Source organism: Stenella coeruleoalba (assembly GCF_951394435.1).
Source record: "Stenella coeruleoalba genome assembly, chromosome: 4".
NCBI lineage: Eukaryota > Metazoa > Chordata > Mammalia > Artiodactyla > Delphinidae > Stenella > Stenella coeruleoalba.
This window is the reverse complement of record NC_137149.1, coordinates 33,524,549-33,549,338: the sequence shown is the minus strand read 5'-3', so window position 1 is coordinate 33,549,338 and position 24,790 is coordinate 33,524,549. Positions and strand designations below refer to the sequence as shown.

Sequence of the window (24,790 nt, the reverse complement as noted above, 5' to 3'; positions counted from 1 at the left end):
CTTCAATACATGTTAGTAATTATTATGACTTTTAGTTTTGAGTTGCTAAAAACATTAGCATTCTTTATAATTATTAATTTTAAAATGCTGTGGTGATCACCTTCTAATACTAGAGGTTCCAGTATTAAAATACTAAAGACTCTTGTCAGCTATATTTTATAATTATGTAGTTCCTTCAAATGCTAATTTCATTATGTTAAATATTTTTAAATCAGAAATATTTTACCCTCGTCTCTGTTATGTTACATAGCTGGCAGTAGTATTCAGTGCTGTGGGAGATTATATAAGGAAAGTTTCCTTTTTCAGGTACACATATATGTATATGTCTGTGTACATATATGTGTGTGTACATATATATACGTATTTATATACATACATATATAAGTGTATGTATGTATGTATTTTTTTCTGTCTGTGGAGGGAAAAAGGACAAGGTAAAAGTAGTATCAGAGTGAACATGGGAAGCTAGAGCTCTCTGCAGCTTTCCAGTTGGTTTTCCAGAACTGCATTTTTCTCACTTTGAAGCATTTCACCGTTTCCCTTACGAAGGAATCAGATATTAGATTTCATTTTGATTATATATCACCAACACTTCAGGCATCTCTACTGACAGATGAGAAGAGATTTCTAATGAAAATCTATATATTTGGGGACCAGGCTTCACTAATAAGTTAGGTGGCATTAATCAATTGGCATTTTCTTAAAGAACATTTTTCTTTAAAATGTAAACGAAACAAGATTAGAAATCAAAATAACTTCAGAATCAAAGGATGTGAGAACAAGAGATCTAGGAATCGTTTAGATGTTGATTAGTATTGTAAACGTCATGTGTATTCATATTGTCCATGGTGCTGGGTGGGGAGAAAAACATAGATTTTTTTTCTTTTTCGTAGTCAAACGATTTCTAAATTCTCTTGTCCCTGACTCCCCCCAGTCCCCCACCTCTGCTGTTATTACCGACTTCAATCATTAGAGCAGTCATTTGGTGCATATTAGGAAATACTGTTGGTATTCATGGCTTCTTGGTCTCCTTGGATAACTATTTGTTCCTAATTTCATAAAAATCGAATCAAAGCGGCACTACCATTAGTTCATTCATTTGAGAAATTTATTGAAAGCCTACTGTATATGTCATGCCCTGTTGTATGCACTAGGAATACAGTGATGAACAAGACAGAAATGGTCCCAGCCCTTATGGAGTTAATATTCTAATAGAAATAGAAGAATAGGGAAGATAGAAATGAACACGTAGACAAATAAATAATACATATTTAAATAATGGTAAGTGCTACAAAGAAAATCAAACAAGGTGATAGAGAAGACTTGATTATTTGCTTTCAAAGGCAACAAAACATAAAAATTGGATTCACCTGCATAAAGGTTATTTTTAGATCATTATCCAGACATCTATCTTCAGCTAAATTGCATTTAATTTTAGCTTAATTTAAATACTGTTTACCTGATGAGGATCAATTGAGGTGGAGGTGTTCCTAATTGAGAGGATTTTTTTCCCCCTTTAATCAGGTGGGACATCAGCCTGACCACTGCTGAGTAAATCTACCTAATATTGATACAACTAAGGAACTCTGTTTTCATCTCAGTTTAAAATAGCGGAAAACTTTGTTATTACATTTATTCTATGATTAAATTCTTCTGTTTTGACATTATGTAAACGAATTCTCTAAATATTTTCCTTTGTTTGTTTGTATTTTTCCTAGATCATCACATTTTCTTTCAGGAGTTAATCTTTCTTTGCCAAAGCTTTGATGTTATTTCTGTTGTATTTATTTTCCTCCTGTAAGTCATCTTGGGTTATGAAGCAGCCATTTTAGTTCAGACGGTGGCTATGAAGCTGAGCCTTTACACTTGTATTAACACACATTGAGGTGATGGAGTAGTGGTCCAAATGATCAGAATTAAGATCAAGTTCATGATCAGGAATGAAGTTCAAGTTACTAGGTTTGGATCAGAAACATGGAGTTGAATCTAGGGCCAAAGTATTTAGCCACAGGAATAAGATCAAGAATATGAAAGAGCAGTCAATTTTGCTAATTCAAGGTTTGGTATACCAGAGGTCAAAATTAGAAGAGTTAGGGAAAATACCCAGTTTTGCTAAACAGAATAAAGCCAAATATGCAAAACAACAGCAGGGAGAGAGGCTGAGGTGTTACATCTAAACCTCTGCTCCAAGCTTCTCTTCCTCTTCATAGGATGTTAGTGTGCAAAGTTAACCACTGATAGCCCAACACTTCTTCCTGGAAGGTGCCTGATAAAATCCTCTCCTCTGGAAAGTTTCAGGAATGGATTAAAAAAGAATAAATTAAAATGCATCTTATGATTCCCCCCTCCCGTTATTTGTTAGAACCTTCTAGTACACAGAATAGGAAGCAGATGGGAGAAATAATAATGAATAACCATACTAAGGCAAAATCTTGCTTCTTTCTGATGCCAGAACATTTTATAGTTATTTTTAAGTTACTGCTACTAAACAGGTACACTTTGATAGAACTATTTAAAAGATTATTCTACTCCTGGAAGACAGAGAAGTTGACATTTTATGAAATATTTTTGTAACTTGAACATTTATGATTTAACTTAATACATTTTAACTTCTAATGCTTTGAATTTAGTTTTTTAAAAGTATGACGCATTTATTACTAAAGTAAAATCATTGTAGAAATTGATTTTTGAGCAAAAATACCTATGTTAATTACCTCTTTCACTGTTCCCATTGGCATAAAATTGAGAATAAAATGGGAGTCTCACTACTGGCTGGCATATTGCAAAAATTATGGATTCCATAGTTAATTTATATTTTCCATCCCCTGTCCTATTCCTTAGGTCCTTAAGAATTTTCAGTTTTAACTCACCAGTTCTAGACAATAAGAAAAGACCCTGAACTAGGATTATATTTCCATTTAGACAGGTTGTTTACTATTTTTTATACTGCTTACACTGCTCACCTAAACATTTGTTGATTATGATGTGTTTTTGAAAGGGTAGACATGACTGAGGAAATGACATAAAAGAATTACAAAATATTTTATATAATAAGTGACTGGAAGGTAATGCAGAGGAGGAGATCTTTTGGATAGGTGTAATATCTTGCTTCTCTTTTTATTCATACAAGTTTTTCTGCCTCTTGCTATAATTAAATACAAAGCCAGTAGGATTTCAGTTTGTGGTCTTGATAGCAATTTTTTACCAATATTTTGAGAATAAATTATTTTCTTGTCCTTAAGTAACTGGTATTTATAATGTTTTGATCTTATCAGCCAGGTAACATCTTTTAAAAATCATTTCTTAGGAACAAATTTAATTTTCATTTCACACATTTAACATTAGCCTCATCCTTAAATATGTCTTCTCAGGTGTAATTAATGAATGTGGTGCCGTACCTCCTGAGCTGTCTGGGTATTAGCAGAGCAGCCTGGCATATTGATTAAATGGGATGACCTGTCATGCAGAGTAAAACTCAAATTTTTTAAACATGAATTATTGTTTAATCACAACTTATTTTCAAAAGAAGGGCAAGATGTCATATGCGTCTAGCAAGTAAGAATAAATCACTACCAAGGGGAGTAAAGGAAAGGTGAGGAAATGAGAAATTTCTTATTTGATTAATTTATCATGGCTTAAAGTTCAATTCCCATAGCACATAATCTGTTTCCAGGCAATTAAGTATTTTGTTGAGAATTAGAAACTTTTTGGCTCCCAGAGTACCATTTAGACAATATTTTTCAAACTTTTTTACTTTTCACAGTAAATAATGCATTTTACAAGGTGACCGAGCATACAATTACAAATATACATCTTTATATTATATATATGAATATAGATATATAAACAGAAAATAACCCACCTTACTACATGCTATGTACTCTGATATTTTCTATTTAATTTCATTTAAAACAAAAAAAATTTTTTTAATTGATTTTTAAATCTCCTAATGGGTTGTAAGCAGCAGTTTGAAAAACACTAATTTAGGGGATTATTCTTTGAGGTCAATAAATGGTTTCTTGATCATTTGTTCATTCACTCAATATTTTTTGCAAGGCAGTGTTTTAAGCGCTTGTAGTATACAAAGAGAATTACACATAAACCCTATTCTTATAATCAATTCTTATTTAACCTTAAAGTCCAGTTAAAATAGACTATATATATGTGTGAAATTTTTCATTAATTTTCGTCCTTTCTGACTCCTGTTTTGGCACTGATTATAGCTAGATACATTTGTCGAGATTTTCTGTGACTTGACCTTTTCATTTTATCTGTTCATAAGTCATAATCTGTTTGTAACATTGTAACTGTTTCTATGGAAACAACATTCAGTGTCTCACAAAGAAGCAAGAACATTCTAATTTTTAAAGAAATTGAAGTTTGGTGGTGGTGCTGGAGAGAAAGCATCTGACCAAGAGAAAATAAACATATTAATTTACATCAGGGGTAATGGTTTCAAATGCTTCTAATTTGAATAAATAAAAGGTTTACTTTAAATGCTGCATCATAATAAACAGAAACAAACTACTGATAAATGCAACTACATGGATGAATCTCAAAATCATAGTGCTAAGTGAAAAAAGACACATTTTGTGATTCCATTTAAATATATGAAATTTTAGAAAAGGCAGAGTTATACACATGAAAAGCAGATTATTGATTGCCTACAACTGACTGTGGAGCAGAGACTGACTGCAAATGGTCACAAGGGAACTTTTTGGTGTGACGTTGAGCGTAATGGTACTGGATTATGGTTGTGCAACTATAAATTTACTAAAACTCATTCTTTAAATGTGTGAGTTTTATTGTATGTAAAGTTACCTCAATCAGCTCTTATAACAAACAAAAATTATATAATAATGTGTTTTGTTCTTTGTAATTGCCTAGGTAATTATCTGCAAGAAACTTTCTGAAAAGCTGGTAGAATTTCCACTGCTGGCTGCCTGGTACCAGAGAATTCAGGAAGTGCCAAGAGTAAAAACAACAGCTTCTCAGTGTGGGATCCAATTTCTCAATTTACCAGAATTACAGACCACCTCGAATGAACAGCAACCAAGCTTAGATGAGGTCCCATGTGTAGAGGAGCAAAATGATCCTTCATTTATAGGAGGACCAAGACCCACCATGACTAAGTTAATGGTAATTAAATTGTTTTTATTAAAATTTTGTTTGAAAGATTCCATGTAATAAAGTTGCTGAGCATTTTACCCCAACTTGTATAACATTTTTGTTTTAACATTTTATAAATTTTATTTATATCTCTCTTGACCAATTAATATTTGTGCTAGTCTTTGGATTTAAGTGAAATATAGTAAATTGAAGATTTTTAATATTATGTGTCTTTGGAGCCAAACAAGTCAGAATATATATTTTTAAGAGTATTTTTCTCAGAATTTTTTGTTTTTATATTTGAGACACCAAAGTCATATCACACCTGGTCAAGTTTATTGTTTTAACCTGACGTTTTTCTGTTGCAAGGAACTGGTTTCTCAGTTTCTTAATTTTGAGGTGATGATTTGAATTAAAGAAATATGAAGATGATTATCTCAATATATTTTCCAAGGTTTTGTCTAAATTTAAGATTTTTGAATTCTTTGAATTCTGTTTTTACTTTATTCTTTGATTTTATGACTTTTTATGTAATAAGAGCACATGATTTCTTTTTCTCTCTGCAGCATAATTTGTTTCTAATAGTACTAAGTGTAAAAGTTTTCACCAATAGGCTTTCTTTTCTCTATCATTCAAAACAATCTGCGAAAATGTTTTGCTTTTAACTTAGACTGTTTGAAGATTTGTTCGAATAGAAAATTCATGAAGTAATTTAGCTAGTCATCTGAGTTGTATTGGAAAGAAAATCATTATATTTTTTAACTTGGGTTAGGAAGTATTTGAGTTCTATAGTTAATAGAAAGTTTGCTGATTTAGAAAAGCAGATTTTAGTAGTGACACCAACCCCTTATCTCTTCAGCTAAGCTTTGTTAGCCTAGTGGTGAAACAATGAAACAGATGGTACAGTTGATTATAGAAGATATCAAAGCAGGTCCAAAGTTTGATGTGTCTTGATCAGATGGTTATATTGCTCAGTGATCTCTCGTTTACCTCCTGAGTGTTTTAAAAAAAATAATTGTCAGGAGAGTACTCTTGTATTAAAATACTAATTTTAAAAATTTCAACAAACCAAAAATCTGTACTTTTATTTTAATTCATACGTATGCAGTCTTGAAAAAGAGATTGGTAATTCAAACTTTTGTACCTGTGCTTTTCCAGCAATAAAATGACATCAGGAAAGATATTTGCATTTGATACATTTTAAAATATTTATAAAAAAGAGACAGGTGACTAGAATTTAAATTCAGAAAAAGTTAATAAACAATTGTACCATAGAAACTAACACAACATTGTAAAACAACTATACCCCAATTTAAAAAATAAATAAAATACATATGGACAATAAAAAAATTATAAAAATAAGCGCTTTTGTAATAATATAAAAAATATAAAGGAATCCTGAATTTTTAATTTACAGGGGATGTGTTAGTTCAGGTCCTCCAGAAACAAATTCCAAGATGGGGTTAGATGGGCAAGAGGTATACTGAGGGAAACATCTGTGAGGGAAAGTGGGGAGGGAGCCAGAGGAAGCTGCGGAAGCCTTCAGAACGTGGTGCAGTTTTGATCCCTGTGCTTGAAAATGGGAAAGGAAGGAAGGTTGGGTCAGAAGAGTCAGACTTCAGTGCAGTTCTAAGAAAGTTTTGTTAAGCTAGTGGGGAATCCTTGAGCCTGAGTCATCTGTCAGAGAGTTCCATATTTCTCAAAAATGGTCTGCCACTCAGTCTCTGAGCCCGAGACTCTCAGTCATTGGCTTGGGAACAGTCCATGGGAAGGCTATACTAGAGACCAGGTGACTTGGGTTCTAGTCCCAGCTTTGTAGTCAAGCTAACATTATTACCTTCAGTAAGTCACTTAACCATAGGGTCTCAATTTCTCCTTTTATAAATTAGGAGAGTGTACTCCTCTGTACTCGTACAGAGGAGACTCTGTACGAGTCATTTCTGATTTTAAATTTTATGATTATATAAAAGTTGACTAGGACATCACATCTGCAATTTTATAAGAACGGAATGTTCAAATCTAAAATGTTATCATTTCAATTTTCATGTAATTCTAACTTGATAGTGTATATTGGATACATTTTCTTTTTTTTTTCTTTTTTCACTTTTCCAACCTTATTAAAGAAGTTCACCATAGTAACATTTTCCTTTTTAATAGGGCATTGTTTTTGCTACTTACGAGTTTCTCTATTGTCACATATTTGAAAGACAATATTATATCAAATTAACATATTCTATGAATGTATTAATTTTTCTTTATACTGTAACGTTTCATTTCTGTATAGTCAGGGTTTTTTTGTTGTTTTTTTGTGTTTTTGCTTTTTTTCTTTTTCTTTTTTGCCAATTGCAATGAGGACACATGAAATTGGCCCTAAGCAGATGTGTAAAGTAGGAAAGGTTTTCTTAGGAACACTCACATCTCGCCTTTTTTTCCTTCTGTTTTCTTACGCACAATCTTGCCTCCAAAATCTCCCTTATTCTGTAGAGGTTTTAAATTTATTTATCCAGTCAAAAAATGTATATGTGTCTACTAAACACCAGACATTGTTCTGAATGTTGGATGTGTGAAGAACAAATTGGACTGCCTTCATGGAGCTTACATTCTGGTGGGGGAGGTAAATAAAGAAAAAACACAAATAAATGTATAGCACATTAGGTATTGATAAATGCTATAAAAAAATAATGTGGGATGAGGGGGGTGCAGATGATTGAGATCAGGATCAATTTTTAGATAAGGTGGGCAGGAAGGCTTATCTGACTAGGTGAAGACATTGAACAAATGACCTGAATGAACATTTGAAGATTTGGATGAAGTGTTCTAAGAGGATCCAGCTAGTAAGAAGACCCTGAGCAAATCTACAGAGACAGAAAGTGGATTAGTAGCTGCCTAGAGCAGGGAGCTTTGGGGAGAGAATGGAGAGTGTCTGCTAATGGGTATGGGACATCTTTTTTGAGGTGATGAAAATGTTCTCAAATTAGATAGATAGTGGTGATACACAACTGTGAATATTTTAAAAACCATTGTATTGTATGCTGTAAAGGGACAGATTTTTATGGCATAGAAATTATATCTCAATATAGTTGTATTTTATGGAAGACTCTAAGTTAGGAATAAGTGTGATGAAATGAGGAATAGCAGGAAGTTCAATATGGCTAGACTAAGGGAGATAGGAGAGAGGTAGATGATGTCAGAGAGATGTGTTTAAAGTTAGGAATAAGTGTGATGAAATGAGGAATAGCAGGAAGTTCAATATGGCTAGACTAAGGGAGATAGGAGAGAGGTAGATGATGTCAGAGAGATGTGTTTATCTTTCTGGGGGAGGTAAGTACTCTAGACCTCTATACTTGTAGCTATACCTCTACCCCAACAAAAGAACTTTGTACTATTTCCTTTGGCACTGAAATTCAGCTAGTTTTCATAATGGAAAGTAATCTCACGAACTAACCGATACAAAGGGGTTAATGATAGATTCTCAGGGATTTTTCTTTTGAATAGGATATTCCTGCAGATAAAAAAAAAATCTAGAACCATGGATATCTATCCTGTAGGCTGTGGACACAGAATGTGATTGAAAAGGTTCTGGGAATCCATGTGTATGCCATGCCACTGTCTGTAGATCAAATAAATAAATGTATAACTTTTAACATGAGGAAGGAACCTGAGAATTGTTTTATATATGGAAGAGGGATGATCATTTTTTAAAATGGTGGGGAAAAAAATGTTGGGAACCATTTGGTTAAAACAAAGGGATCCTTTTCTAGAGACTTTGTAGATACTTGTAAAAGACTAGTATGGATGATATTTTGGGATGAGTGTTAAAGTAGGGACTTTTTGATTCTGTGAATATAGCTCCTAGGCTGTGGCAATTTTTGTATAATCCAAGACAGAACTTGATGGACATATGCAGAGTCAGTTTTGATTTTGTGGATTGTTTTTGACAAAACTTTTATTCTCAGGTGACTTTTCTTTTCGACACGCAATATTTATAAGTAGCTTATTACTTCTGTGTCACTTCAGGTAATAATTTAAATAGGAAATTTAATAATAATTTAATAGGAAAGTAACCATGCTGTTAAGAAACTCAACATATGTAACTAAATATTTTGAGGAATACTTGATGATTATTAAAATCTGTGTCCCTCCTTGCCAGTATAGGAAATAGAAATTTGGTCTTCTAGAACATAACAGGATTTTATTAATTTATTAATTTGGAAAGGGCCTATCTCCTTTTCTAGGAAAAAGGCATTGAAGTGATGTTTTCTCCCCACCCTTGCCCTACTTGGACCCTTGACTGGGATGCTCTTCCTGCAGCAGTGAGCCCAAAGGAAGGTAAGGTTGTTTTTTTTTAATCTTTTTTTTAAAAATAAGTTTATTTATTTTATTTTTGGCTGCATTGGGTCTTTGTTGCTGTGTGCGGGCTTTCTCTAGTTGCAGTGACCAGGGGCTCCTCTTCGTTGTGATGCACAGGCTTCTCATCGCGGTGGCTTCCCTTATTGTGGAGCACGGGCTCTAGGCACACGGGCTTCAGTAGGTGTGACTCACAGGCTCTAGAGCGCAGGCTCAGTAATTGTGGTGCACGGGCTTAGTTGTTCCACCGCATGTGGAATCTTCCCGGACCAGGGCTCGAACCCGTGTCCCCTGCATTGGCAGGTGGATTCCTAACCACTGCGCCACCCGGGAAGCCCCTTTTTTTTAATCTTTAAATATTACTCATAATCTGGATACCCTCTTCAGATCCATCTTCTAGTTCTCTAGTTCTCTCTTTGTCTATATCTAATATTCTGATCATACTATCCACTGAGTTTTCATTTTATTTTTATTACAAAATTTTACAGATACACATTGCTCTGATTTAATATTTCTCATATTTTCCTACAGTGCTTCATCTGTTCCTTTTTTTGTCTTTGCTGAAGTATTTTGAAGCCTATCCCAGATAACACATCATACTATAGTACACACATCTAAAAAATATTGACATCTTAAGTAATCACGTCATTATCACGCTTTATAAGAATCAGCAAAAATTCCTTCATCATCTGATAACCAGTTCATAATCATTTCCAATTGTTTAAAATATTGTTTGAAAAAATATTTTGATAGTTAGATTTTTAGTTAAATAATATTTTTATTGCTAAAAACTATATTTGGTTTGTTTTGATAATAAACTTTTCCTTGTTCATGTTTCAGTTTCCTCTTTTTATAATTGTTTAACCATAGTGATTTTATATTGTGTATTTTAACATAGTGATTTTATATTCTGTATTTATTATTTCTAATAGCTGATGTTCATAGAGGTCTAATTCTGCTGTTTGTTGTTTCTGTTGACTTCACTGCCAGTGTCTCATATCCCTATTAGTTCTGTAATTTTAGATTATAAATTGATTTTTTTGGTTATTTAAATCTTGGAATCTTGTGGGGCCTGGGATAGGAATGAATTCCCATGGAAAGGATTTATATTTGTTTATGCCAGACATCTTAAAGTATTTAACTTAAGGCACTAGATCTTAACATATTATTTTTTCACGTTGAGATTCCTTCAGCCTCTTCTGTCTGGGACTGAGGTTTAAACAGAAAAGTTAACTTTTTTCACCTTCCTTTGCTGTTGGGTAGAACTCTTTGTTTTTCAGTGCATTTTTTCATAATGAATATAGCTTTTCAAGGTTTCTGCTTTCATGTAGTGATATTAGTTTCAACTCTCCATCATGCTAGGGATCAAGGACTAGCCTATCTTCTTTGTCTTGCTGTTAAAGCCTAGATCTCTGTTGTCAGCAAATACCCTCCAGGGAGCTATAGTGTCAGTTCAAGATTATTACACTACTTTTTAGTTCCTATCCCCCTTTTTAAGGCCCTATGGATTTTCCTTACTCTCAGAAGTCCAGTTAGACATGTAAAGGATGATTGTTGAATTTTAAATGCCATTGTAGGTATTTTTAGGTGAAGAATTTTTTTTAGCTCAATGTTCTATTTCTTTAACTGTTCATGTATTCTTTAGTTTTATACTAATCCAAATATGTTTTGATTTTTCAAATGCTCTTTGAAATCATTTGTCTTCCTTTTTCATATTCTTCTCTTCTATGATGCTTCCTGATATTGCCTGTATCTTACTAATCAATTCTGTTCTGTCAATCGAGGAAATACTTTAGTATTGTTCCAAAATGGAAGAAGATTATTTTGGATAGTTAAGAACTCTGTTGCAAAGATATTTGTATAAAAATGAAATCTATTTTTTGTCTTTTATTAAATATATGAAAAATAGTCACTAATGAATTTGTTAATGTTTTACTTTAAAATATTTTGACATTTTACAAAGCTTAAATGTTTGTTTTTATGTGCAATTAAATTTTCTATACTCTTCAGTTATAGTATAGATTCCGAACGGGTTAAACCTATAATTTACTAAATAAAAGTCATATTTTTATTAATATTTATATTAAAAATTAAAACAGCTTTTAAGTGCCACATGCTTTGCTTTGTCTATAATGTCTGCTATGAAGGCAAAATAATATTTTCACTTATTAATATGAGGACTCAATTACATCTGCTAACAACTCAAAGTTGACATTAAGCATTCGTGTCTAGTCATTTTACTGGTTAGAAGTGCATATCTAATGGAGCTCATGGAATATATTACTCATTATATCCCTTTAATTGGATCACCTTGTTTTCATAAATATTATGACAAAGATGGAGCTATAACAGCAAAGCTACATGGTGTACTCACATTTCATTTACTGTTTCCTAAACGTTTATAGTCTTGTTAAACTAAGGTAGAATTGTGGCATTTTAGATGTTCTGTTTTCAGTTCTGGCAGTTTCAATATTGCATAGTCATAGGATCTTTGTGAAATGAAATTATTCACATAGAGGTGCAGAGGTCACTATGAATGTGTTCTCATGATTTGTGCTCTGGTACCGTCTTTTAGGAGAAATTGAATTGTAATAAGGTATTATTGGTACTTGGTTCATTTAGATGTTTCACAGACTGCGTATACTGACTGTATTGAGTTACATCAAGATTGTGGTGCATATTATAAGAATCAGCTTCTTTACCATCAAAGACTATATTATATTAATTCTCATGATGGAGTCTAATATATTTCATAAGCCTGTCTAGTCTCTTATCCTCTGCTCTCACCCATTTCTCTCCCTACATCTTACATAACATTCCCTGAACTTTTTGCTGTTCCTTATACAATCTATATTTACTGTCTCCCTGCCTTCACCATTATTTTTCCTCCAGCCTTATATATTCTTCTTTCTTCTTCCCATTCCACTGAAATTATTATCATCTTTTAAGGATTAACTCAAATGCTGCTTCCTTCATTAAGCCTTCTTCATGGATTATGGAGTCAGCCTGCCTGAGTTTGAAACTTGGGCTACTAGCTAGCTAGGTAACCTATGGCCAGATTCTCTACTGAGAATGTCTGAATTCTCTGTTTTCTCAACTGACAATTCTCTGTACCTCAATGGCCTCATCTGTAGAATGGGGATAATAATACTACCTACCTCATGAGATTGTTAGTACATTCAATGAATTAATATATAAAACAGTACAGTGCCTAACTATAATAGTAAATGTTAAATAATACTAATATAGTAGTCAGAGTAGTCAGTAGTAGTCAGTAGTCAATCATTTTCTCTCAACATTCCTTTAGTACTTTCTTATACTTCATTTTGATACTTATAGAATACTTCTGTTATACTAGTTTACATGCATGTTTTCCTTCTCCAATAAACTGTGAGCTCTTTAAATATAGGACTCCTGTGGATAGGTCCTCAATAATTTTTTATTAAATTGAATTGGATTGAGACTATAGATCCTTTTTTTAACTTCCCAAGTTTCTAATTAAACCATGCAACGTTTTTGTCTCATATAGATTTAAAAGGCTAAAATAATTGGGATTATTTAGTTTTAAGAAAACAGAACTGAATATTTAATTTACATTATCATTCTTATAGTTGTCATTGTTAATATTATTATTATTACATATCTTTAAATGGACTTTTTAGGAGTAAGTTGCAGACATTATGACTCTTCACTTCTAAATACTTAACTGTCTCCTTTAAGAACAAGAACATTTTCTTATATAGCCATAGTACAATGATCAAAATAGGATATTTAATTCAGTACATACTATTGTCTACTATTCAGTTCAGTAGATTGTAGTACATTTAGTTGTCATGTCTCTTTAATTTCCTTTAATGTGAAACAGTTTCTCAGCCTTTCTTTGTCTTTCATACCATGGACTTTTTTGAAGAGTTCAGGCCAGTTTTTTGTAGAATATTTCTCCATATGGATTTGTCTGATGTTTTCCTCATGATTAGATTAAAGTTACACATTTTGGGCAGGAACAACACAGAAATGATGTTGTGTCCTTCTCAGTGCCTCATTATCAGGAGGCATATTATGTCTGTTTGGGCCCAGTGATGTTAACTTTAATCATTTGTTTAAGGTGGGGTCTGCCAGGTGTCTCTACTCTAATGTTACTATTTTGCTCTACTGAATTAATAAGTAGTTCATGGAGAGATATTCCAGACTACATAATAACTTGTTTCTTTTCAAACTTTCACTCACCGATTTATATTCGTTTGATGCTTTCTTGCCTGTGATAGTTGCAAAATAGTGATTTTTCAACTCCACCATATTCTATATTTATTAGTTGCCACTCTACTGTAAGAAAGTCTTCTTTCTCTCTTTTTTGTCTTTCTTCCCTTTCTTTCTCTCTTTCTTTCTCTCTTTCTTTCTTTCTTTCTTTTCTTTCCTTCTTTTGACTCATGAATTTTTGTTTTATTAAATAAGTTATAATATATCACTGTCATTATTAATTTCAGTGCTCAAGTTGTCCCAGGTTGTAGGTGCCTTCAAGCTGGCTCCTGATCCTTTGGAAATGCCCCAATCATTCTATGATCATGTCCTTAATTTCTGGCATAACAAAATAATTACAGGCTCATTTTGTCATTTCCCTGCCCCAGCCATAGAATCAACTGTTTCTCCAAGGAGCCCTTGTTTCTTTTAGTAGAGAATAGTATTTAGAAACTACGATTTGGGCACTAGGTATGCTCGTTGCCAACAGTATTGCTTCTAGGTTCTTTCGGTAGAGAGATGTATATATAGACAGATTCATTAGGAAATAGCTGTATGTATACATACATCTACATACACACACATACATAATCATACACATCAATACCTACTATATCTATATATCTATGTCTATTATCTACATATATTGAAAATCATGAGTTTATGCAGATACCTCTAATTCCAATCCGATACCACAAGATTCTTCCTAGTTTTTCTGAATTCAGTATCTGTATCTACATTTTCCAACAGTAAAAATTAAAGCACCAAACATCACCTATGTATTTGCTCATTTGTTCAGTCCTAGAATATATGGACAGTAATTTGAGTTGCTTTACCCATATCTCTGTGAAAAATACACCTACTAAGTTGAGTTCCAATTTGTTTGCAGTTATTTTCATCTTTGAATTGAGGGTATATGGTCACAGTTCTCATGCAGGTAACTGTGATCAGATGGTTCTATGGAAGATGAACTATGAAAAGTGAAAAATGAAATGTTTAAGTTAGTATTAGTCATGTCCCCTGATAGAAAATCTTCAACCAACATTTCCCTGCACTGAGAAGATCCAGGCAATTGCATGTTCTCTACTACCTGTTGTCCTCACATACCTGTGATTTCTTACTCTAATGAACTAGGATAAATACTGTGAACCTGAAGACTCATTTTGTTAAGTCCAGAGACACCTTTTGTTCTTGACCTTTGAATTTTTGCCCTCTGAGTATGAAAGAAAGAATGGATATAGTCTTTTGCCTTAAGACCTAGAATAGAGCTGCTCTAAGTCACACTCCATCGATATTCCCCTACGGCCTTTCTGTTCTCCAGTAGTTTTTACATGGCTGGTTCCTGTATTAGGAGTGGCTCCTAGTCCCTAATAACCACATCAATCACGTAGAAGGGAGGAGAGTCAGAAGCATAACCTTATAGAAGAGAAAGGCAATAAAAAGATAGTTGCTTAGGTGTTGTTCCAGTTATAATCTCTTCTTTTTTGTTTTTTAACATCTTTATTGGAGTTTGCCTTACAATGTGTTAGTTTCTGCTGTATCACAAAATGAATCAGTTATACATATACGTATGTCCCCATATCCCCTACCTCTTGCGTCTCCCTCCCACCCTCCCTATCCCAGCCCTTCTAGGTGGTCACAAAGCACCGAGCTGAACCCCTGTGCTATGCAGCTGCTTCTCACTACCTATCTGTTTTACATTTGGTAGTGTATATATGTCCATGTAACTCTCTCACTTCGTCCCAGGTTACCCTTCCCCCTCCCCATGTCCTCAAGTCCATTCTCTACATCTGCGTCTTTATTCCTGTCCTGACCCTAGGTTCATCAGAACCACTTTTTTTTTTTAGATTCCATATATGTGTTAGCATACGGTATTTGTTTTTCTCTTTCTGACTTCACTCTCTATGACAGACTCTAGGTCCATCCACCTCACTACAAATAACTCAATTTCGTTTCTTTTTATGGCTGAGTAATATTCCATTGTATATATGTGCCACATCTTCTTTATCCATTCATCTGTCGATGGACACTTAGGTTGCTTCCATGTCCTGGCTATTGTAAATAGTGCTGCAATGAACATTGTGGTGCATGACTCTCTTTGAATTATGGTTTTCTCAGGGTGTATGCCCAGCAGTGGGATTGCTGGGTTATATGGTAGTTCTATTTTTAGTTTTTTAAGGAACCTCCATACTGTTCTCCATAGTGGCTGTATCAATTTACATTCCCACCAACAGTGCAGGAGGGTTCCCTTTTCTTCACACCCTCTCCAGCATTTATTGTTTGTAGATTTTTTGATGATGGCCATTCTTACCGGTGTGAGGTGATACCTCACTGTAGTTTTGGTTTGCATTTCTCTAATGATTAGTGATGTTGAGCATCCTTTCATGTGTTTGTTGTCAATCTGTATATCTTCTTTGGAGAAATGTCTATTTAGGTCTTCTGCCCATTTTTGGATTGGGTTGTTTGTTTTTTTCATATTGAGCTGCATGAGCTGCTTGTAAATTTTGGAGATTAATCCTTTGTCAGTTCCTTTATTTGCAAATATTTTCTCGCATTCTGAGTTGTTGTCCTTTCATCTTGTTAATGGTTTCCTTTGCTGTGCAAAAGCTTTTAAGTTTCATTAGGTCCCATTTGTTTATTTTTGTTTTTATTTCCATTTCCCTAGGAGGTGGATCAAAAAAGATCTTGCTGTGATTTATGTCATAGAGTGTTCTGCCTATGTTTTCCTCTAAGAGTTTGATGGTGTCTGGCCTTACATTTAGGTCTTTAATCCATTTTGCGTTTATTTTTGTGTATGGTGTTAGGAAGTGTTCTAATTTCATTCTTTTACATGTAGCTGTCCAGTTTTCCCAGCACCACTTATTGAAGAGGCTGTCTTTTCTACAATATATATTCTTGCCTCCTTTATCACAGATAAGGTGACCATATGTGTATGGGTTTATCTCTGGGCTTTCTATTCTGTTCCATTGATCTATATTTCTGTTTTTGTTCCAGTACCGTACTGTCTTGATTACTGTAGCTTTGTAGTATAGTCTGAAGTCAAGGAACCTGATTCCTCCACCTCCATTTTTCTTTCTCAGGATTGTTTTACCTTTAGCATTTGTTGTAAAGCTGGTTTGGTGGTGCTCAATTCTCTTAACTTTTGCTTGTCTGTAAAGGTTTTAATTTCTTTGTTAAATCTGAATGAGATCCTTCCTGGGTAGAGTAATCTTGGTTGTAGGTTTTTCCCTTTCATCACTTTAAATATGTCTTGCCACTTCCTTCTGGCTTGCAGAGTTTCTGCTGAAAGATCAGCTGCTAACCTTATGGGGATTCCCTTGTATCTTATTTGTTGCTTTTCCCTTGCTTCTTTTAATAGTTTTTCTTTGTATTTAATTTTTGAAAGTTTGATTAATATGTGTCTTGGCGTGTTTCTCTTTGGATTTATCCTGTATGGGACTCTCTGTGCTTCCTGGACTTGATTGACTATTTCATTTCCCATGTTAGGGAAGTTTTCAACTATAATCTCTTCAAATATTTTCTCAGTCCCTTTCTTTTTCTCTTCTTCTTCTGGGACCCCTATAATTCGATTGTTTGTGTGTTTAATGTTGTCCCAGAGGTTTCTGAGATTGTCCTCAGTTCTTTTCCTTCTTTTTTCTGTATTCTGCTCTGCGGTAGTTATTTCCACTGTTTTATCTTCCAGGTCACTTATCTGTGCTTCTGCCTCAGTTATTCTGCTATCGATCCCATCTAGAGTACTTTTAATTTCATTTATTGTGTTGTTCGTCGTTGCTTGTTTCATCTTTTTTTCTTCTAGGTCCTTGTTAAATGTTTCTTGCATTTTGTCTATTCTATTTCCAAGATTTTGGATCATCTTTACTATCATTATTCTGAATTCTTTTTCAGGTAGACTGCCTATTTCCTCTTCGTTTGTTTGGTCTGGTGGGTTTTTACCTTGCTCCTTCATCAGCTGCGTATTTCTCTGTCTTCTCATTTTGTTTAACTTACTGTTTGGGGTCTCCTTTTCGCAGGCTGCACATTCGTAGTTCCCGTTGTTTTTGGTGTCTGCCCCCAGGGCGTAAAGTTGGTTCAGTGGGTTGTGTAGGCTTCCTGGTGGAGGGGACTGGTGCCTGTGTTTTGGTGGGTGGGGCTGGATCTTGTCTTTCTGGTGGGCAGGACCACATCCCGTGGTGTGTTTTGGGGTGTCTGTGACCTTAGTGTGATTTTAGGCAGCCTCTCTGCTAATGGGTGGGGTTGTGTTACTGTCTTGCTAGTTGTTTGGCATGGGGCGTCCAGCACTGGAGCTTGGTGGCCATTGGCTGGGGCTGGGTCTTAGCATTGAGACGGAGATCTCTGGGAGAGCTCTTGGTGATTGATATTAAGTGGGGCCAGGAGGTCTCTGGTGGTCCAGTGTCCTGAACTCGGCTTTCCCACCTTGGAGCCTCAGGCCTGAAACCAGGCTGGAGCACCAAGGCCCTGTCAGCCACATGGCTCTGGATCACTGTGATGATAGAGGTGCTCAGCACCCTGTACCTTGGGAGGATGCTCCGCCCCCTCAATCTCTTTTATTCTTATATTCAGAGTTGCACTGTCTTCGAAATATGGCCCACTTAGGTATACATAAGGCCTTGGTTTTGCTTTTGAGGTACATGAGAGCACTAACTCCTAGGGATACTGATATAAGGGTGGTATCTAAAAACTTTAAACATAACCACTCATTCACCCTTACCCCCTGCCCCCCAGTTTAGAGTATATACTTATCAGCTGAGATAAAAGAAAAATTTAATGGCAGAGTTTTACAAGAAGGAGGTAGTAAGATCTCACCTTTCAAGAGGGTTTTAAACCTAGTAGATTTCATTTGCTTGGGACAGGTATGTATGAATTCTTAGAACAAGAATTACAACCTGCTATATTTTAGTTCCTGTTATGTAAGTCACTGATTGAATTTATGGTTTTAAGGGAATGTATCATTTTTCAATCCTAGCGGCAGATTATTCAATTAGTAGTGAGATGTTCCTTTTTATCAACCTTTATATATAGCACTTATAGATGACTGAGGTTTTTAAATTTAAAAGCGTATCCTGATGAGGATCATTTATGTAAATACTCATTTTTTCCCTCCATTTGTTTTCCATAGAGTATTTGGGGTGTAAAAGAATGATTGATCCTTGACGTTAGGAAAAAATATAAAATAAGACAGTGATACATGATATAACTAGTAAAAGTTGGCCTCAGTGCAAAGTCTCTGCCCTCCCCTGACCTCTTTGTTATATGCTTCTATAAACCAACAGGGTCACCCTTTCTTTTTCCAGCAGAAGTGATGGAAGGGAAGGGTGTGATCAAGGTCTTTGGAGAGAGTTGTATCCAATGTGGAGAATGGAAGGACTAAACAGAGCCTTTTCCTCTATCAGTGATTCTTAACAACGTTCTTACCAATGCTAAAGGATATGGTAAATAGCATTATTTATTGCTGTTTGTGCCAAAAGACCAGGGATGCTAAAAGTTCACCATAATGAAGAATTGTCTCATCTGTAATATAAGCATTGCCCTCCTTTGGGGAAAACATAAAAGTTTGTTTTAGAGTCTCTAGTCAGGGTATAAGAATGCTACATTGTCCTAAACCATTGCTTCTCAAACTAGGACATCCATTGGAATCATTTGGATGGCTTGTTAAAACAGATCGATGGGCCCTACCCCAGAGTCTGAGAACAGGCCCTAGAATTTTCATTTCTAAAAAGTATCAACTAATGCTGCTTCTGCTGCTTTGGGGACCACAGGGTGTGAAGTTTCACTCCAGGTAACTGGTATCGTGCATGCATGGGCTGCTTTGATTGCCACCAAAGTAAGATGAACAAGACCAAAGTTTTCTAATTTTTTTTTTTTTTTTTTTACAACCTGAAGAATTATTTTTTGGCCCTTAGCACGGAGTACATCAAATATAAGCATTTGTGCATACCTCTGGACCATCTGGTAACTATGAAAACTTCTACTTTAAGCCAAATATGCTAGCAAATATAAGTGGAAGTAGAAATATCTTGATAATGTAAATAAAAGTAACTGTCTCTTTCAAGAAATTTTTTTTCCTGAAATACTTGTCCTAGATTCTTACGATGAGACTCAAAATTAGCATATTTGTTTTCCTACTTTAAAAAAATTATTCTCCAGTGAGACAATGTAAGGATATAGTCTCCAACACTTTATTTATATTGAATAACTTTAGACTATAAGGCTGTTACATTTTGAACTTTTTGGCACTTAAAATACTAAAAGCACACCAAGAGAATGAGATCAAAGGTTTTTGGGGGGTTTTTTCTCCCCACTTTTCTGGAGAAGAAATTCTCTAACATAAATGTTTTTCATTTCTCTAAGTTATACTTAGCTGTGAAATTCAAAACCTGACCATATTTGACTCAGAACTCTACAAATTTGTAACTGTTTTCTCTCCTTTCAAGAGTGAGGTTCTCAACAAGAATTTTGGTGCTTTACCAAAAGTAATACAATCTTGTATTTAAACTGCATTTTAATCTGAAGCTAAAAGCCTCTAAAACATAGTATGTATAAATATAGACAGAATTTATGTTAAATGTTTTAAAATATAACAAAGTTGCAAAGAACAAGTTTGCTGTTTGCTTAGTGGTGCTCTTTTGATTTAGTGCCAAACACGAATACATATAGATGTAGAGACTGCGATAGAGAGATATATCACATATGTATTATATTATTATGTATTATGTATACAAATGATATAAAGCAGACCATGTGTTAAATTCATCTCCTTTTCTAGTAGAAAGTTAGTCAGCTAAAGTAATAGTAGAAGGAATTGAAACTGGCAGAGAGATGTGTAAATTTTTACTAGGCAAATTCTTCCAATTATTATAGCATTAGACACTCCTTATATAAAAATGGTGGTCTTTTATAAACTAATTAATTGTACTAATTAATTGTACTTGGTAATCAAGAGAGGTTATACTGATGGTAGGAATTTTTTTATGTAAGTTTGAATGAGTAACCATTAGGTGAATGTTTTAATTAAAAAGAATTAATGTACTGTGTTGTAATCTTTATTTGAAAGGAAGGTAATATAAAGAGGTAGAGAACTAGTGGAAAGTTATCTTTATTTTTTCAGTGTTACTTTCTTCATGTGGAATTTTAAAAGGTTTAAAGTTTCTTCATGTGAAATGTTAAAAGTTTAAATAAGAAAAAGAGAACTATGTAAAATACACACTTTTGTTATGTAGTTGACCTTTGAAAAACGCAAGGGTAGGGGTGCCAATCCTTCCTGCAGTTGAAAATCCCTGTATAACTTTTAGTCAGCCCTTGGTATACAAGGGTCCTCTCATATTTGCGGTTTTGCATCCACAGATTCAAGTAACTGTGGATTCAGTTAATACTATTGTATTACTGTGAAAAAAAATCCACCTATAAGTGGGCCTGTGCAGTTCAAATCACAGGTCAACTGTAAATGTGTAATAATAATTCATTGATTTTTGTTTATTTAAACCTTTTTAATTTAAACCTTTAAAAAAATGATATACCTGTTAAAATTTCACATGAAGTAGCACTTTAAATAATTTAATCAAATTCTCCTCAAATTTATCTATAGGTTCAATGTAACTTTTATCAAAATCCCAACAAGATTTCTAGTAGATATAGACAAGCTTATTCTCAGTTTTATATGGAAAAAAAGAATTTAGAAAAAAAAAATGGTAGAAAGAATCATTCTATTCCATGTTAAGACTTCCTGTACAGCTATGGTAGTTGGAGAGGTAGACATCATATAGATCAATAGAACAGAATAGAGAACCTTAAAAAAGGCATAAAAGAAGGACAGTCTCTTCAACAAATGTTGCTGGATCAATTGGACATCCATAGGCAAAGAAAATGAATATCAAAATGCATCCCTTATGTAAAAGTTAACTCAAAAAGGATCATAAATTTAAATGTAAAATTTTAAACTATAAAACTTTAGAAGAAAATGTGGAAAAATATACAAAAACTTTGGGAACTGGGAGTAGAAACAGAATTTTTATACATGACACCAAAAGCACAATCCATAAAAAAATTTTGATAGGTTGGACTTCATCAAAATTTAAAATGTTTGCCAAAGATTCTGTTATGAGGATGATAAAAGAAGCTAAAGACTAGAAGAAAATATTTGCAAACCAGAAATACATGCAAATCTGACACAGAATTTGAATCTGGAATGTACAAAGAACTCTCAAAACTCAGCTGTAAAAAACAAACAAACAAGGAATCCAATTAGAAAATGAGCAAAAGACATGAACAGACATTTTATCAAAGAGGATATATAGTTGGCACTATGCACATGAAAAAATTTCTGCTTCTTAACCATCAGAGAAATGTAAATTAAAACTACAGTGAGATATAATTACACACCTATCAGAATGGCTAAAATTAAAAAAGTAACAAGAGCAAATGTTGACAAGGATGTGGAGAAACTGAATCACTCATACCTTGCTGGTAAGAATGTAAAATGGTGTAACCACTTTGGAAAATAGTTTGGTACTTTCTTACAAAACTACAGATACAATTACCACAAGACAGTTGCACTGCTGAGCATTTATCCCAGAGAAATGAAAACTTATATTCGTTCAGAAACCTGCACCTGAATGTTCATAGCAACTTTATTCATCATAACCTCAGACTGGAAATAACCCTAATGTCCTTCAATGGGTACGTGATTAAACAAATTCTGGTGTGTCCTTGCTATAGAATCCTACTCAGCAATAAAAAGGAATGGCTTAGTCATACTTGTAACAACTTGGATGGATCTCAAAGACATTATGATTAATGAAAAAAAGCCCGTCTTGAAAAGTTACCTGTACTATATGATTGCATTTATTTATCATTCTCAAAATGATAAAACTAGGGAGGTGGAGACAGATTAATGGTTGGCAGGCAACAGGAATGGCCGTGAAGGGGTGCTACTGTCAAGGGAGTTCCATTGTGGTGATGAGGTGGTTATGTGAACCTATACATGGGATCAAATTGCATAAAACTGTACATATGCTCACAAATAAAGGCATGTGGTGAAAACTGAGCAAGGTCTGTGGTTAACAGTATTGTACTAAAAATAATTTCTCAGCTTTGGTATTGTACTGTAATTATATAAGATGTCACCATTGGGGAAGCTGGATGAAGGGTTCACAGGATTCTATGTAATATTTTTGCAACTTCCTGTGAGCCTATAATTATTTCAAAATAAAAAGTTAAAAATAGAATTTAAGTAGAAATTGGAAAAGATCAAGAAAATAAAGAATACTGAAATTATTTCTCAGCTCATCTTTTTCAAAAATATCAGAAAACTTCTAGAGACTATTTATAAATCAAATGATAGTTTGATACAAGGCAAGAACTACAAAATGAATAACAATGCAATGCTAATATACACAGTTAAACCTTGACTTTAACTTTGACAGACAGTCCATTTCACAGGTTGCTATTCTCAAGCTCCTAGAGAAATGGAGAGTCAAGCATAACATAATTTGAGTCTTTTTATATGAACATTCCTTCAGAATATTAATTGGTATGATCTAGGAATAGCCCTAGTATAAATCCTGGCTGATAGTTTGCACTAGGGCTCCTGGCTGCCACCAGAAAACTTCAGGGTTCCTTGAAGCTGTCATGGTGTTACATATGTTATGGTGATAGAGAGGGATGTTATGTTCATGAGGAGAAGTAGAGAGAGATCTTTCATACTGAAAGTTTAGTCGTGTCCAATTTCAATTATACATTTGTATTTCAAAGTACTGAAACGTAGGACTGAGTGTTTTGTTTTGGCTGTCAAAATGGTTGAGTGATTAAGTTTATTTTGAACTTTAAATCAGCTCAGGTGTGGAAATGACCCAGGTGTATAATGTACTACTAGCTAAATCGTCTGGAGCCACTTTGCTGTAAACAAGGCCTGAAAAAGAGTAGCAAGATTAAATTCAAGTTTTATTACTTCCATGTCTGCAACAAAAATAAGTGCCGGCCAGTATCAAGCAGAGAGGCAGATATTCTTTAACTAGGGGAGCATTGGTAAAATGGTCTCACAGCTTTGGTACCTTATATCCACATAGCATTGGGCTCACTGGGTTTCTTATCTCTTTTTTTTTTCCTTTTCTGTTTTTAAGCCATGAAACTGGGCTGTCTTTGTAGGAAAATACAATGCTTTTTTTTTTTTTTTAAGTGCACTTAATCATGGCATGTGATTAAAGAAAAAGTTAAAAGTCTTTTTTTCTCCTGGAGTTAGATTTGTTGTAATTCCTTCCAGTATTACGTTATGCTTTGTTCTATCCTTTAGGATTAGACTTCAAGAACCCTATTTATAGACCATGTTTTTAAGTACTTTGCAAGCAGAGCCCATGATGACTGGTTACCAAGAAAGGTTTTAATGGCCAGTTTATCTAAGGTGGATTACATGGAATCTTCTAAGAGTGTTGCTTTTTAAAACAAAATAAATAAAAGTGTTTGATGTGAGGAAGTATCTATGTGAGTAAGCAATTATCTGAATTTATTAATTAGGTCATATGGAGAGTATGAAATTATTTGGAAACTTTTTGTCTGTGTACAAATGAACAAATTGAGAATTTATTGAACAATCAAGGAGATTTGGGTCTATTCCTAACTTCACTAAGTCATTTATTATAGCACTAGGCAAGTTTGAAAGTTACCATGGTTTGTTTTAGGAATATTATTAATTCACTGATAAGAAACCTCAAATTATCCATTCAGGTGAATATTGTTTATTAGTATGTTTCAGAGATCAAATGGCTTCAACAGATTGAAATAGGTTTATGTGAGTAATGAAGTACTTATTTCTGAAAACCAGTACTAGGCAAAGGTTCAGATCTCTTTAGTTTGTGTTGAAATGTAGTTGGGATGGGACCATTTTAATTCAACAAGACTTACCTGGTCGGTAGGTCTGGAGCATCCTTCTAGTCCTGCTAAGTTTTTAGCAGCACCAAGTTCTCTTAGGGCTGGAGATGTGTACCCATTTTAAGATAAGACTTTTCCTAAGAATTTCATTCCATTTTTTTCTTTCAGAATTTTTCTGATGGGTACTGTAATAACAGGGTTTGATGTTTTATTTACTTATTTATTAAAAAAATTAATT

General features: G+C 34.0%; 1 protein-coding gene across 3 annotated transcripts in view; it reads left to right on the top strand.

Moving 5' to 3' along the window:
- GSTCD (glutathione S-transferase C-terminal domain containing) overlaps window positions 1–24,790 on the top strand; it is a 130,558-nt gene that overhangs the window by 10,163 nt on the left and 95,605 nt on the right. For all 3 annotated transcript variants that reach the window (XM_079919580.1, XM_079919581.1, XM_079919582.1), the window contains exons 4-5: window positions 4,888–5,139; window positions 9,345–9,438. In XM_079919580.1, coding sequence (XP_079775706.1) covers window positions 4,888–5,139; window positions 9,345–9,438 — 346 coding nt within the window. The remainder of the gene's footprint in view (window positions 1–4,887; window positions 5,140–9,344; window positions 9,439–24,790) is intronic.